Genomic DNA, 14,959 nt, shown 5'->3' on the forward strand with positions numbered 1-14,959 from the left:
CCCCGGGAGGGCTCCAGGAAGGCTCCCCGGCTGCCCCGGGCTCCAGCCGAGCTCCAGGAGGGCTCCCCGGCTGCCCGGGGCTCCCCCGGCTGTCGCCGGCTCCGCCGATCGCGACAGACGCGACACACGCACACGCAGCCGACACAGCGGGAGGGGATGGAGAGGAGGGCGAGCGAGCCGGCGTGAGGTGGTACCTTGGATGTGCTGCTTGATGACATTTTCCAAATGGTCCAGCCTTTCTATAATCCTTAAAGTGTCCCCTTTGTCTTCCTCTAACTTTTTTTCTGAGATCGGCTCCTGCACTTTCACATAAACACTGGCAATGTAGTTGGTGACCCAGCCCACGTACAGCAGGCAGACGATGTTAGTCATTCCACTCAAAATCACGCAAGTGGACACTAAAGTTTTGGTTTTCCTGGTGCACACCATCCTGAGATCCCTCCATATAGCTCCAAAAATCCTGTGATCCAGAAAACAAAAATGAGCCGCGATGAAAAGAAATCCTTTTTCCCCCCCTTTCCCCGAAACGGAGACCACTCCGAAGTCAGTCCATCTCCATGCACAAAGTTCTCCGCTCCACAGAATAAAAAAATACTTGTCGCCTACCTAGCAGGAGAGGCGGGGGCGGGGAGGGCTGGCGATTAGAATGCTGGCTGCGAGTGCAGGGGAAGAGCCCAAAGTTTGCGATGCCGGCAGCAGCCAGCGAGGCGTGCCCGGAGCCCCAGGCACCGCCCCGGGCATCACCGCCAGCCCCGCGCCCCGGCCCCGCGCACTGCCACTGCCACTGCCACTGTCACCGCCACTGTCACCGCCACCGCGGGGCTGGGAGAGCCTGGAGCCCGCCAGGAATGGGACTGGGAGCACTGGGAGAGGCGGGAGCCGGGCTAGGAGCCCTGGGAGCCCGCCGGGAGCGGGGCTGGCCCGACTGACAGCGCCCGGCTCCAATGGCAGCGGGGCCGCGGGGCGGGGACGCGCCGGGACACACGGGCAGCTGGCTCGGCACCGACTGGCGCCTGCCTGCCTGTTTCTGTGCTTCTCTGCTTCTCCTCTGCTTCCCTCCGTGCCTGCCTGCTTCCCTGCTTTCTTCTCTGCCTGCCTGCCTGCTTCTCTGCTTCCCTCCATGCCTGCTTGTCTGCGTGCGTCCCTGCTTCCTTTCCTGCTTCCCTGCTTGCTTTCTTCCCTGCTTGCGCTTCCCTCCCTGCCTCTCTCCTTCCCTCCCTTCCTACTTCCCTGCTTGCTTCCCTCCCTCCCTCCTTCCCTCTCTCTCTCCTTCTCTCTCTCTCCTACCTTCTCTCCCTCCTTCCCTCTCTCCCTCCCTTTTTTCCTCTCTCCCTCCCGTTTTTCCTCTCTCTCTCCTTCTCTCTCTCTCTCTCTCTCCTACCTTCTCTCCCTCCTTCCCTCTCTCCCTCCCTCCTTTCCTCTCTCTCTCCTACCTTCTCTCCCTCCTTCCCTCTCTCTCTCCTACCTTCTCCCCCTCTCTCTCCCCCTCCCTCTCTCCCACTGTCCCAGCCGTTCCCGGGGCGCTGCCGAGGTTCCCGATCCCGGGAGCAGCCGGCGGTGCCGTTCTCTGTGCTGGGGGCTGTGACAGCCGCGGTCCGTCTGCCTCGGGGGTGGCACGGGAGACGGGCTCCTGGCGACCAACCAGCCCTGCGATGTGCCCGGCTCTGAGCCCCTCGGCGTGCCCGCTCCCCGCCGGGCTTGGGCTGCGAACAGCGAGCATCCACACCGGCAGCCCCGCATCCCTCCGTTCATCGCCTCCCCCAGCTCCAGGGACACGCTCTATCCGAGAACAGCCACAATTAGCTTCAGGATCAGGGCCAGCATCAGGAAATCGCCATTTAGCTCGGCATACCCCTGCTGCTTTCCTCTCTTCACATTTTACATTATTTTTGAAAACACATTAAAAAGGCAAATTCCTCTCAATATGAAATCTCACTGATTTGAGAGAAAGGCACATGATGAATCTTTTCCATTCCTATTAAATAGGGACTTTTGTACTGTATGAGATCATTTTCTTTTGATAGTAGCGAGACAGAAATGTAACTGGCACATCCAGTATTAGAAACAATGAGGCACGTGTTAATTAACATTCTAAAATTATTTTGAACGCTTATCCAATGAAAGCAGGAATATCGAATGCTGTGGCTTGGCTGCACCGTGTAGTCACGCCCCAGAGCTGATCCCGGGGTTTGCCCAGCAAGGTCCCAGCACTGACTACTCTGAAGCATAAACATGTGAGCGTTCAAACCCTTCAACAGCTCCAATGCACATTGCAACGTCTCAACAGAAGTAAAAGCAGATGATTTGTCTTAGGTCTTGGGGGTGTTATTTTTAAATTAATTGCAAGCAAGACCCAGTGTTCAAGAGAGAAGGCAGACAAGTGTCCTGCCAAAAGGCAGAATGACTTCTTCCTTTCCATCCGCTGGTACTCCATAGAAACAGTAAAAATGACGAGTGCTCACACACACAAACCAGCACCAACAGAAGCTGCAGTCAGCTCTGCCAGCAAAGCTGGGAAAACAAACTGCCCCCTCAGTCTGCTGAGCCTCTCTGAAAACCAACTGAAATTTTGGCCAGTTTAAAAGTACTGTGCTGACACTAGAAGAGGTGAGCCTCAGAGAGCTCCCTTGGAAATTAGAATATAGAACACAAGGTATTTGAATGAGAAAACAATGTTTACATTTTAAGAAAAAATATTTTCAATAATACGGGTAAGTTTGCTGGACAAAGCAGTCAATGAACAAGTTCAAGCTTTGTAAAAGACAAAACACGGACAGAATATGTTAGAGCAGTTCCACCCTGTAAATCAGTTAATCCATTAGTCTGCAATGAGTGTTTGTCTACACCACCATTTATTTTCCCATTTCCTATCTTTGTGTAACTCTTCAGTGTTACAGCTTTGCTTCTGGTACCAACCCAGAGCAGGAAGTGCTGTGGCTGAAGCTTTTAATAATAGTGTTACCTAGACTTCCTTTAATCTTTGTAAACCTTGCCTGCAGTCACAAAATATGAATTCTTCAGCAATTTAGGCAGAATCCAGGACTTAGTCTCAGACTTCTCAATTTAAAGCACAACTTATCTGAAATCAGTCCAGGTAAGGGATAAGTAACAAGCATGAATAAGTCATAATTTCCATGGAAATATGTAAAATACTAAGCACTGCTTTTATAAAAAAATATGAATAGTACTTGTTACTAATGGCTGTAAGCACATCCATAAGTGACACAAGCATTTGGAAAAAGATGGATATGTCTCACAGCCTTAATAGGTCGCTTATAACAGTACATAATTGATTAACCAACAGTAACTATTAATAGTTCTTTAGCCTTTTGTTCCAATCTGATTAGCATTTTGTTTCCATCTGATCATGTTTAAAATATTTTTTCATTAATAACAACATTCTCCTACTGCCAAAGCTGCACTCATGTCTCCTGACTTGAGCCTTGATTTTACTGAAGCTACTTGTAAAACTGACTTCATAGCAAAACCTCCAGATGCTTTGATATACAAAAAAACGCTCTTGCTTTCATGCCTCTGGTAATAATATCCTAAACAGGTCTCTTTAAAAGTCTTCTTTTATGGGTTTATACAAAGTTGGAGGTATCCAAGTGTATGCCATTTAGAAATTGGTTGGTTTTGTCATTTTGATTTAGTGTTTAGTATTACAATCCAGATGAGACCCCTTCGTGCAACATATTACATAAATACATAAGCAGTCCACTTTAATAATTTAATGGGAACAAAAACAGGAAAAGGAACAATAGGAGAATAGAAATGCTGCCAGCTTCATATTGTAGTCAAGGAGAAAATTAGGTGGTAAAACCCTTAAATGTTTCTTTTTTGAACATTTAAATTATAGGGGAGCACAAGGTCTATGAAATATTTTCTCTTAAATCAAAGTGGTGTTTTCTGCTTCAGGTATTTAATCTTGAGGCAGTACCATCTACTGTGCAGGTTATTAAAATACATGTCTCGATTTTATCCTTGTCCTGATACTGCTGTGCTATGTCATGCTATGCCAATTATTTCACGTTTCTTAAAACAGGTATGTGTTACAGGCTTTAATGCAGGTTTCCCCCAACTACCCTGCTGTAATGGGGCACCATTCCAAACGGTGCTGAGGAAATATCAACCTCACAATCCAGTAAATAATGCAAGGTAAGTGGCAGCTGTAAAGTAATTCAGTTAGTATTTCTTACTTATCATTACAGTCCATTGCAGGAAGGGAAATGTTTAAAACTGTATTTTTTATTGCTGCATTTTGATGCAGGTTGAAACATTTTTACATGTAAGATGGTACTTGAAACATCAGAACCAAAAATACTTACCCCATTTTATAAGAACAAGTTTCTTACACCTTGTTAGAAATCAGTGGAAAAGCTTAACTTTTAAACTTTATTTTTGTCACATTCTATTCAGATTCTTAGCTGAAATCCTATTAGTTTGTGGAGATATCATCACCATTATTATCTAGTCTGAGGAGATTTTCTTCTATTATTTCTTCCCTCTCACCCATGATTATCACATCTTTTGTTTGGAAAGGTGATAAAAAATTCCAGAGGCACTCACTAAGCAACAAAGCATTTTACACTGTGGAGAGAAATGACTAAATAAATTTAGGAAAGTCTGAATTACTCTGAGAAGTAATTTTTTTGGAAGCTCTGATGTCTGAGCCTGCACACACAAATCAAGACCTGTCCATCTCAAGCAGAGATTACCCCTTCTGCAGATAAGAGCTTCCCAACAATTCAAAATATAAAACTGGGGGTTTAGCTCCTCAAAAGAGGCAGCTTTCTCTGTTTTGATGATAAAGGTCAGGTGTTGAGTCCCCAGGGAAGTTTGGTATTTATTGTCATCACTAGTACTGATTTTAAACCGATCTTAAACTTCTATTAAACCATAAAAAGACATATGCAGGAATTGCAGAGATGCCTCTGTATTTTCTGGAGCTGAGTTTGGACTAAGGGATTTGGTAAGTGGATGTGGTAAGATAATGAATTGGAACTGAATGGAAAACAAAACCAAAGGAAGAAAAATTGGGGAAAAAATGAATGAATGAAAAGTAGGATGGAGGAAGACAAGAGAAAAACAAAAACTACTTTTCCTTGTTATGCTGGGACACGTTCTCCTAATCCTTACTCCTCTTACTTCCTTTTCTCTTTGTCTCTCCCTTGCCTTCTTTGTGTCCATATCTGCTCTGTCCCTTCACTATTCCTCCCTGCCATCTTTTCCATTCCTCATGTAGAAATCACCACTTTTCAGTTTACCCTAGCTCTGTTCCACATCACCCTTCGTGACACTTCCAGCAATCCCCAGATCATCCAGGTCATGCAGGACTCCTCGTTTTTCACTGCTTTGCAAAGACTGCTCAGCAAAGCACGACTGCAGCAAAACTCAGCTGCACATGGCACTGCAGCCTCCAGGGAGGAGAGGGAATTGTGTCCAACACAGACATCCAGTGGCATTCCCATCACTGACATCCATGGGTCACAGAGGCACTGAGGTTGGAAAAGACCTCTGAGATCATCCACTGATCACCCTTGATGAGCAGCACCATGGCACCAAGCACCACATCTACTTGTTTAGTGAACACCTGCAGGGATGGGGACTCCAGCACCTCCCTGGGCAGCCCCTTCCAGTGCTCAACAATCCTTTCAGTGAGGAAATTCCTCCTGGTGTCCAACCTGAGCCTCCCCTGGCACAGCTGGAGGCCGTGTCCTCTCATCCTGTCACTGTTTCCTATGAGAAGAGGCCGATCCCCCCTGGCTCCCCCCTCCTGTCAGGCAGTTCTGGACAGTGATGAGGTGTCCCCTGAGCCTCCTTTGGTCCAGGCTCTCCTTAGTGAAGAGTATCCCAAATTTCCTGGCTCCCCCCTCCTGTCAGGCAGTTCTGGAGAGTCATGAGGTGTCCCCTGAGCCTCCTTTGGTCCAGGCTCTCCTTAGTGAAGAGTATCCCAAATTTCCTGGCTCCCCCCTCCTGTCAGGCAGTTCTGGAGAGTCATGAGGTGTCCCCTGAGCCTCCTTTTCTCCAGGATAAACAACCCCAGCTCCCTCAGCTGCTCCTCCAGACCCTCTATAAGTTTTATTGCCCTTCTCTGGGCTGGCTCCAGCCCCTCCATGTCCTCCCTGAGCTGAGGGGCCCAGAACTGGACACAGCACTCGAGGTGTGTCCCCAGCAGTGCCCAGCACAGGGGACAGTCCCTGCCCTGCTCCTGCTGGCCACACCATGGCTGATACAGGCCAGGGGTCACTGCCCACCTGGGCACAGCTGGCTCAGGATCAGCAGCTCATGACCAGCACCCCCAGGTCCTTTTCCCTGGCCACTGTGCAGCCATTCTGTCCCCAGCCTGTAGCAAAGGATGGGGTTGTTGTGACCCAAGGACAGGATCCAGAACTTGGCTTTGTTAAACCTCACACTCTTGGCCTCAGCCCATCCCTCCAGCCTGTGCACATCCCTCTGCAGAGCCTCCCTCCCTCCAGCAGATCAACACTCCCACCCAACTTAGTGTCACCCACAAAAAGTGCTGGAGTCCTCATCCTCTCTTTGGACTGAGCTCTCACTGCACACAAATCAATGAGAAAAAGGAAACATCTCATGCAAAGGAACAGAACAGAGCCAGGATGAACATGGCAACATCTACTGGACACTTAGATTAAAAAGCAAACTGCAAGAGCTAGGGGCACATGGGTGTGTGGTGTTTTCTCCATCACCAGACTCATGGCTTAGAAGGCATTTTCCATCTCCCTGATACAGTTGCTATAAAATTTATGTCTGCATTTTCTGTTTCCAGATGGCATTTTCCATTCTCAGTGTTTGCCAGGCTTATCTTGTCCATTTGTCTTTCCAAAATGTTTTTCTATCAAAGCCATCAAAAATCCCTTCATACTGTAATTGATCTCTGCTATGCTGCTGTATTCATTACTTTTATGCTCTGGTGTGATTTCTTTTTTTCTGGCAGCATTACACTGCACGGTTTTTTTGCCACAAAACTCTCAGTTAATCCATCTCAAGTGACTCATGTGTGACCAGCAATTCACCAGCAGGAGTAAAAGATGCAACATATGGTCCTTTGCGAGTGGCATGTCTACAGTTTCTCAGAGAAGCATTATGTTCTGTTCTCCTCAAAGCTGTCATATGTCTACACCCTGCACCTCTGACAGCCTTGTCCCTGAGCAACTTCAGGTCTCTTCATTTTGGGGTGTCACACCTTGGAAACGTTTGAAACAGATTTCCAGAGATTGCAGCCCACTCAATCTCTGAATCTTTTTATATTTAAACAAATAAATTTAAAAAAAGAAGACTAAATGCAAAATAATTTTTGACATCTAGAAATCTTGGCTCTCTCAAACAATCCCTCAATGCTGGTTTTTTCTATCTTTAACTATAGCAGTACAAATCATTGTACTACGTCAAACAAGAACTGAGGCAGCCAAATATCTTATTTCCAAATACTGTCTAGCTCTGAATACTGAGGGACAAGAATAGTCCTCTTGCCAGACTTTGCCTGGAAAAGCTTCAACAAATGTAATGGCTTAAAGGCTGTCTGTGTCAGTGGCTGCAAGTGATTGCTTACACTAGCTGTGCAGCAATCACCAGTTCCCAAACTGTGCACTGGTACAGTCTCATATTCCAAAGGAGCACCAACAGCTTGCACAGACCTGTCCCAGACCTCCTTCTTGGCCAGTGTGAGTCTCAGACGTGCAGCCCCTTCTCACATGACTTCAATCACTCCTTACTTCAATTACTTTTTGTCACTTTGCTGTTCCATCAAGCTGTCATTCGGGGTCATGGCTTCTCCCATCTTTTGGCTTTAAACTCCTGGCTTTAGAAGTTACTGAGCCTGTGGCACCTTCACTATTTACATGCTTGTCTGATCACATCTACACATGCTGAACAATGCAGATCCCCACCTCCCCTGCTCATGACTGTCTTCTCTTTGGAAACTGATGATTTCTTCCTATTCTTTGTCCTTTCTGTCCTAATTAATTTTTAATGCATGAATGGAGCTTCTCCTTAAGCATAATGGAGAACAAACTCCTAGGAAGGCTTTGCAGCCCAAATACCAATTAAATCCAGCACCAACTGTCATCATTATCCATGTTCTCTGATGTCTCAAAAAAAAATCTGGAAATAGGTGGAAAGTTACTTCCTTCAATTGATCATTAGAGAATTACTTCGCTAGACAGAAATTCCTTAAAAGAAGCCCAAAAATCTGCAATACTCCTTTTCCTCCCATTCCTGCAAGACAGGAGGTGATTATTTATTCCAAATTCTTTCTTTTCTGAAGGTTTGGATCTTCATACTATTTCAGAGGAATTGACACTGAAGCATTCAAGAGCATTATGCCAGAGTAAAGAGAGTTAATGAAACCACTACTGAGGATTAGAAGGGTAGAACCTCAGAAGTGACTGTAAACTCAAAACAGAGAAAATGGAACATAAAAGTAGATGACCTTTTTAATTCAAATTGATGGTCAGAAAGAATTAATTACTTCTGTAAGTTCAGTTTATTGTTCCACCTGAAATTATAAAAAGTTGTATGATTCTGCTTTAGTGGTTTAATGTAAGATAGGACAGACACCATTGAAGGACAATGGTGAAATCAATTGGTTTAACTCTTCCATTTCCCAATCAACATTATTCAAATCATTTTAAAGATGAGATTTGGCCAGCTGTCCTTCAGTGGTTAGAGTAAATCCACAAAAGCCTCTGTTGATGCTCTTTTGCCAAATTTACATCCAAGTGTATAATTTAGCTGAAACATGAGTTTCTAGAATTTGAGACTGCTGGGACAATTTTCCATATGACACATTTCATCAGGCACTGCAGCCATAGCTTAAGCAAACAAACAATTCACCTTCAAATACCTTGACTATGTTAGTAGTTAATTCTCTTTCTTAGGTGTAAAGGTCTTCTGCTTTGGATGCAGTTTTGTTTGGTTGGTTTTTAAAGGATTTGGTGACATCCAGAAGTTATCTTTTCTCTGATCCGTTTGCTGCATAAAAACCACAACCACCAGCACCAGCACCCTGAAACACAAAAGAAAGCCCTTGTGCCATTTTTAAACGAAATTACTCCACAGCAAGAAAGCTTTCAGTCCAGCTTGGTATGACAACAGCTCTCACAGTATGAGATGAGATGGAAGTTTTATTTGCTTTGGCTGGGATATATCACACTGCTCCAAGAATGTCTAACAAAACACCTGTGCCTGCTGCAGAGCTGCCCTGATGAGCTGCAGAGGGAATGGCCCTGCCCTGCACTGCTGGCAGCTCACATTTGGGTATTTGCTGTGCTGGGTCTGGCTGAGCTCGGGTTCACAGCCCTGGCTCACTCAGGGTGCTGTGCTGGGCATCAGTGGGTGCTGAGAACAGCCTGGTGTATGGCTGACCCACATTATCCCAAGGGATTTTCCATATCCCCTGTGACTTCAGCTCAGGTGTAAGCTCTGGGAGAGGGGAGGAAGGGGGAGCATTTGTGATTGCTCAATATTTACCTCCTGAGAAAGCATCACACGTGCTGGGCCCTGCTTCCCAAACATCCCTGCCAAGGGGAAGCACAGACTGACCTTTCCTTCCTTAGCTTATGCACACACACATTATTGCTTGTTACTTCCTTTCTCTAATCAAACTGCCTTCTCTCACCCTGCTGGTTGTCCCCATTCTCTCCCTGTCCCGTTGGGAAAGGGAGTGATAGAGTGGCTTAGTGTGCACCTGGCATCCAGCCACAGGCAACCCCCTCCACCCCTTCACCTCGCTCTTTTTGGGGTGGTTTGGCCTGAAGTTGCTACAGATTTTGAGAAAAATGTAAACATAAAACGAGGTCTCCTGTCCTCCAGCTGAACACGCCAAGTGCCCTCAGCCTCTCTCCCCAGAGCTTCCCAGAGCTCCAGAGCCTGCTCTGCTCCTGCTCTGTGCCCCAGAGACAGCGTGTCCTGCATGCAGCTCCATCCCTGCCACTAGGCTCTCAGTCCAGCTCTGTGTCCCTCCTGAGCACCATTCCTAAATCTTGGCCCAAAACTTCTGTGCTCCGAATCCAAACTCCAGATCCCAACAGCACTGGGACCTGTGGGACTCCCCTGTTTGTTGCACTCCTGTGATTTCTCTCAAGAGGAAACAGAGTGTGGAGCTACATCTGGTTTTTTGTTTGCCTGAAAAATGTCTTCAGAAGTGTCTCAGCTGACTGCCTGTGCTCATTCTCTCTCTGAAGTTGCTCTCACTGCCTGTATCATTGTTATCTATGCCTGTATGCCTGTGATTGTGTCACATCACAGCATTCAGAGACAATTTCTGTCACTTTGGAGTTCCATTCTCCTCTAGGACTGGAGGGGACCTGGAGATTGTCCTGCTGCCACAGCAGCCCCATCCTAGAAGTGCCTTGTGTGCTCCAAGTGCATCTTCAAAGGGAAGAGCCTGTGCTTCCTGAAAAGCTCTTCCAGAACAAATCATCCTCCACTTTCCAGCCTCAGCTTTTTCCACACTCTATTTCATGACCTTTCCTCTTGTACCAGCTGTCTGTGACATGAACCAGGTATTTCCTGAGCTGCTGCTTTCTTCTTTAATGTGTGGATGGAAAGAATCAGGAGAGGAGCCCCTCTGAACATCCTAAAAGTTGAGCAGCACTCCCTGGCACAGCCTCTTCTGCTGCCCCCAGCTCAGTGCCAGGCTCCTGCCAGGTGGGCAAGGGAGAGCAGGTGAAAAACAAAGGGGTTTTAGGGTGTGCCAGGTGATGTTTTGGTTGGATATTAGGAAGATTTTTTTTCCCAGAAGGGGTGATGAGGGTTTGGCTGCAGGTGCCAGGCTGGGGATGGGTCCCAGGCTGGGCTCTGTGACACCAGCACTCCTGCAGCAATATATTAGTGCTTCCAAAAGACTTCCCTTTTGTTTACACAACAAAGAGAGATGCTCACAGGAGTTAGCACAGGAAAGGAAGCCCTGGATGAGGGCCAAGAGATTTTTCAACAGCCAGTACAGTACCAGCAAGGGGAGATCACCCCATCCATAATTCACTAATTTCTAGGAATGTCTTGAGTGTGGTAGAACTCCAGATTTTAGAGCTGCTGGGGAGAATATTTCTAAGCATAAGCTTCAGACAACTTATTGAGTTCATTTTTAAATAATGACTTGTACTCATCCACAAAAAAAAAAAAAAAAAAAAAAAAAAAAAAAAAAAAAAACACCCAAAAATTTAAAATCTCCCATGCAGTTGCAGCCAGACTCTTTCCTTACTAAAACCAATTTTCCCTGTGCTGCACATTGGAATCACATGCACATACTCTTCTGCTGTGCTACTCCCATAGTCCTTCAGGTTTTTTTCTGTGGGATGCACTGGCTTTATGGGGTTCAGCAGAACCAAACAAGCACTGAAGAGGTAGAAACAAGACAGAATTTGGAAGATTTCCAGTCTAGAAGCTGGCTTCACATCCAGCCAGGTCTAGGCTCCAGCTGCAGCGTTATTTACAGCTGAATTTACAGCTTGAATTGTTATCAGCACAACACACACACACAGTCCACGCCTTCTTTAGGCCAAAGAAAAACTACAAAGTGTATTTTGTAACAGGCACCCAGCAGTTCCCTAACCCACAGCTTTCACTCAAATGATCACATAACGAGATTATAAAAATCCCAAGGCTTTTTTTGACAGGAGGACTGCAAGGAAGAACTTTGTTTTTAATGTGCTGAAGTGGTTTCACCCTTCCTTGTATTGTCTTTTCTAGTCAAGTTCAAGAATAAACAGGATTTACATGGCGATTATTGCTAATGGTTTGTTCATTGCCAATTTCAATACTGGATGCCGGAAAAATACCAAACTGTTTATTCCTTTTTTGGTCTTAAGTAGCCTGCACCCTAAGAAAAAATATTTATTTTTTTATAAAAACCACCTACTTTTATACAGCTCAAGGCAGGAAAGGGCATGAATTTCTATTTGCTTCTCTAAGTTCAACACACAGCATGCTCACTCACAGAATAATAACCACCAGGCAGCAATACTTCAAGATCATCTAAAGAAACAAGCAGCTGAATTTTCCTATGCAGATATTCCAGTTTGCCTTCCTGTTCTTTATCCTATTTGCTTTATAATTGCTGGAACAGTCTCTTCTACCCCACAGAAAACTTCCTTAAAAACACGACTGGAGTCTAGAACAGAATGTGTGAGCTCAAGAGAACTTGAGGAATTCTTGCTGTTATTTAAATGACAACGTCAACTGCAGGGTGGCTTTACTATGGAAATTTCGTGAATAAAGGATTTTCAGAAGTCCAACCTACACAGTTCAAAGAAGTTACAAACCACAGGAGTTTGAGAGTAAGGCTCAATCTGTTTAAGTTTTACCACACCTCTTCCTCCTTAGAGCATCTCAGCTACACATTTTCACTGCCCTGTTTCATGGCTTTGTTAGATAATTTCCTCTGTAGAATTACATTCCACTGGCCTCTTGCCAAAACCATTGGGACTGGAAGAGATGAAATCTTCATCAGCCATCAAGAGAACAGTGTAGCTGACATCCATCCTCAGGAACTGCAGCCTGGCACCTGTGAGCAGCCCTGTGCTAAACACCAATTCCACTGAACTGTGGTGGTGTTTGTACCCAGCTGCTGATAAAAAAGTGCAGTACAAACTGCAAAGAGTGGGAATCACAGCAGACACTCTTTCTGTGTAGATTGTAAGTAATATAGCTATTTTAGCAACAGAAATTCTGCCCAAGGCTCACATTATTTACAGCAACTCCACCCCTGCAGGGCCTGCCCAAACAAGTTTCTGTTTCTTTCACCGAGGTGCACAGAAAGGTTCTGCTGCAAATGTTTCAGAAACAAGGTTTGGAACCCTGAGAATCGATGTCAGCTTTGGGAGGGTCCTCCTCCTGCAGCTGGATTTCCCAGCTGAACAAATGGTGCAGAACCAGGATTCACATTCTGATTTTATGGTGGGAAACACATAAAACCAGTATTGGAACCTTTTACAGTGAAATTGGGAGAGCAAAGGGGAAGGAAGGACCACTGGTACGACTAAACAGCAACATCTAATCTGATGTTTATTTCCTAGTGATATTCATCTATTTTGCTTCTTGCTGTAAAAGACTTGGGGGGAAAAAAACCCCAAACATGTTTCAATGCAATTATTCTCCCAGCTCAAGCAATTTCCAACAGTTTTAACTTAGATTTATCCATCACATGCCAAGCATTATTTCATTACAGTGCTGTGTTCTGAGGATGACTCATCAGTCAAATAATATTTCTGTGAAATATCTGCAGAACTCAGTGATGCCAGGCTGCAGAACACACTGCTACCTGCTATGAGCAGAGCTGATTCCAGTTGCAATTTCTGATTATGGGAAAAAACAGGTAGGCATAATTTGGGAGTTATTTCCAGTGGGATTCTCATGAAACAGGGCCTCTGGTTGCTACACAAACTCTGAAGCAGCTCATCATTTAGCATTTCTATCAGTAGAAGCTGTCATGCTTGTAAGTGCACTGTGACAATGCAGTGGCATTGGAAGCACTCAGCACACAGCAATAAGGTGAGTGGTGTTTTGAAATAGGACATCTGTTAGGGAACATGTTTTATGGCCAGTTGGTGGCAAAGACAAGAACTACTGAAGCAGGCAATGATTCTCCTACTGTCCTAGCAACTTAGACTTCTTCTGTTTTTCAGAAAAGCCAAACTGATATTGCACCATCCTGAAAGTTCCACTGCAAGGTCCTTTTTACAAGGCCTGAACAGAAGAGTTCAATGTCCTTTAGCCTTCAAGGGCAAAATAAATGCCAAGCCCCTAAGAAAATTGTTTTAAAAAGTGAGCCAGTCCTCCTGGCCTCATTTTTATATTTTTTTTCTTTGTTATTGGGAGTTACAGGAAATAACTTTCCTTGATTTGGGGGGGAGGTGTTTGTTGCTTTTGTTATTTTCTTAATGCAAACTAACTTAATGTCTGTGAGTAACAGAAAGGGAGGAGTAAAAGCAGCAAAGTGCTGCCAGCTCCCTTTGTTAAAGCAGGTTTTCCACTTCCCTGTGCCTGGTCAAAGAGCCCAGGAATATCTCCACAATCCAGCAATGCTCCATTATTCTGTTTTGGTTAAATGAGGCAACACACGTCAATCCAGCAGCAAGAAAAAAGATTCTTTCTTTTCTGCAGTGAGGGTATGTGCAGCAAAGAGATTCCATTGGTTCACAGATCCAAATTTTATCTCCAGCACTGTCACAGATAGACAAAACATCAATTGTTGGTCAAAGGCTGGAGAATATTGGTACAATAGGGAGCAGAAAATATTTCAAACTAATTAATATCTGCCATAAAAATACCAATTTATACAAATCATGTTTTTTTTAAAAATGTAGAGACAAATATGACTACAATAATTACATTATTTCCTTTAAAACCATTACCTTTGGGCAACATCAGCACAAATAGAATTAATAACTCGTTGAGGAATATTAATTTCTTTCCTTTCAACAAAGATGAAAAGCATAGTCTTTAATCTGACATTAAAGCCTTTGCCTAAAAACTAAATGTTTCTCCTCCCCTCCAAGCTGTTGCACAGAAAGGCTTTTTTTTGTGGAAAAAAGCATTTTTACTTAAACAAAAAAAAAATCAATATATTATTTGATTACCATTGTAACTGAGAGCTCATTCTAATGCTGTGTTACTTCTAAATTCTTGACATTCTTAGAGTGAAATAAAAAGAAACCAATCAAAATCCATACTTGCTTCCTGTATAAAAGAAAGACTCTGAGGTCTAATTTAGTAAAAAAAAATTTAAAAACCAAGAGTCTGTTCACAATCCTGTAGGATATTAACAAGACTTTTTGAAACATAGTAAATCTGTCATGGTTTTAAAACAAAACTAAGCAACACGGTCAGAGAGGGGAAAAACTCCGACACTTGGCTGTAGCTCAAAGCCTGAGCTTTTAGAAAAAAAAAACTGAAACATTTACTTTCAACCTTCAAGCCAGATATAATAAATACCCTA

At 44.6% G+C, this 14,959-nt stretch overlaps 1 protein-coding gene across 2 annotated transcripts in view; it reads right to left on the reverse strand.

Moving 5' to 3' along the window:
• GALNT18 (polypeptide N-acetylgalactosaminyltransferase 18) overlaps positions 1-904 on the reverse strand; it is a 198,152-nt gene extending 197,248 nt beyond the window's left edge. Inside the window, exons 1-2 of one of the 2 annotated variants that reach the window (XM_014882473.2) lie at positions 607-904; positions 195-460 (exon numbers count right to left, since the gene is read on the reverse strand). In XM_014882473.2, coding sequence (XP_014737959.1) covers positions 195-429 — 235 coding nt within the window. In that variant the 5' untranslated portion in view covers positions 430-460; positions 607-904. The remainder of the gene's footprint in view (positions 1-194; positions 461-606) is intronic. The other variant, XM_088175510.1, reaches the window with a different exon arrangement.
• Between the last annotated feature and the right edge of the window lie 14,055 nt (positions 905-14,959).

The sequence above is a fragment of the Sturnus vulgaris genome, chromosome 18 (genome assembly GCF_052056855.1).
Source record: "Sturnus vulgaris isolate bStuVul1 chromosome 18, bStuVul1.hap1, whole genome shotgun sequence".
NCBI lineage: Eukaryota > Metazoa > Chordata > Aves > Passeriformes > Sturnidae > Sturnus > Sturnus vulgaris.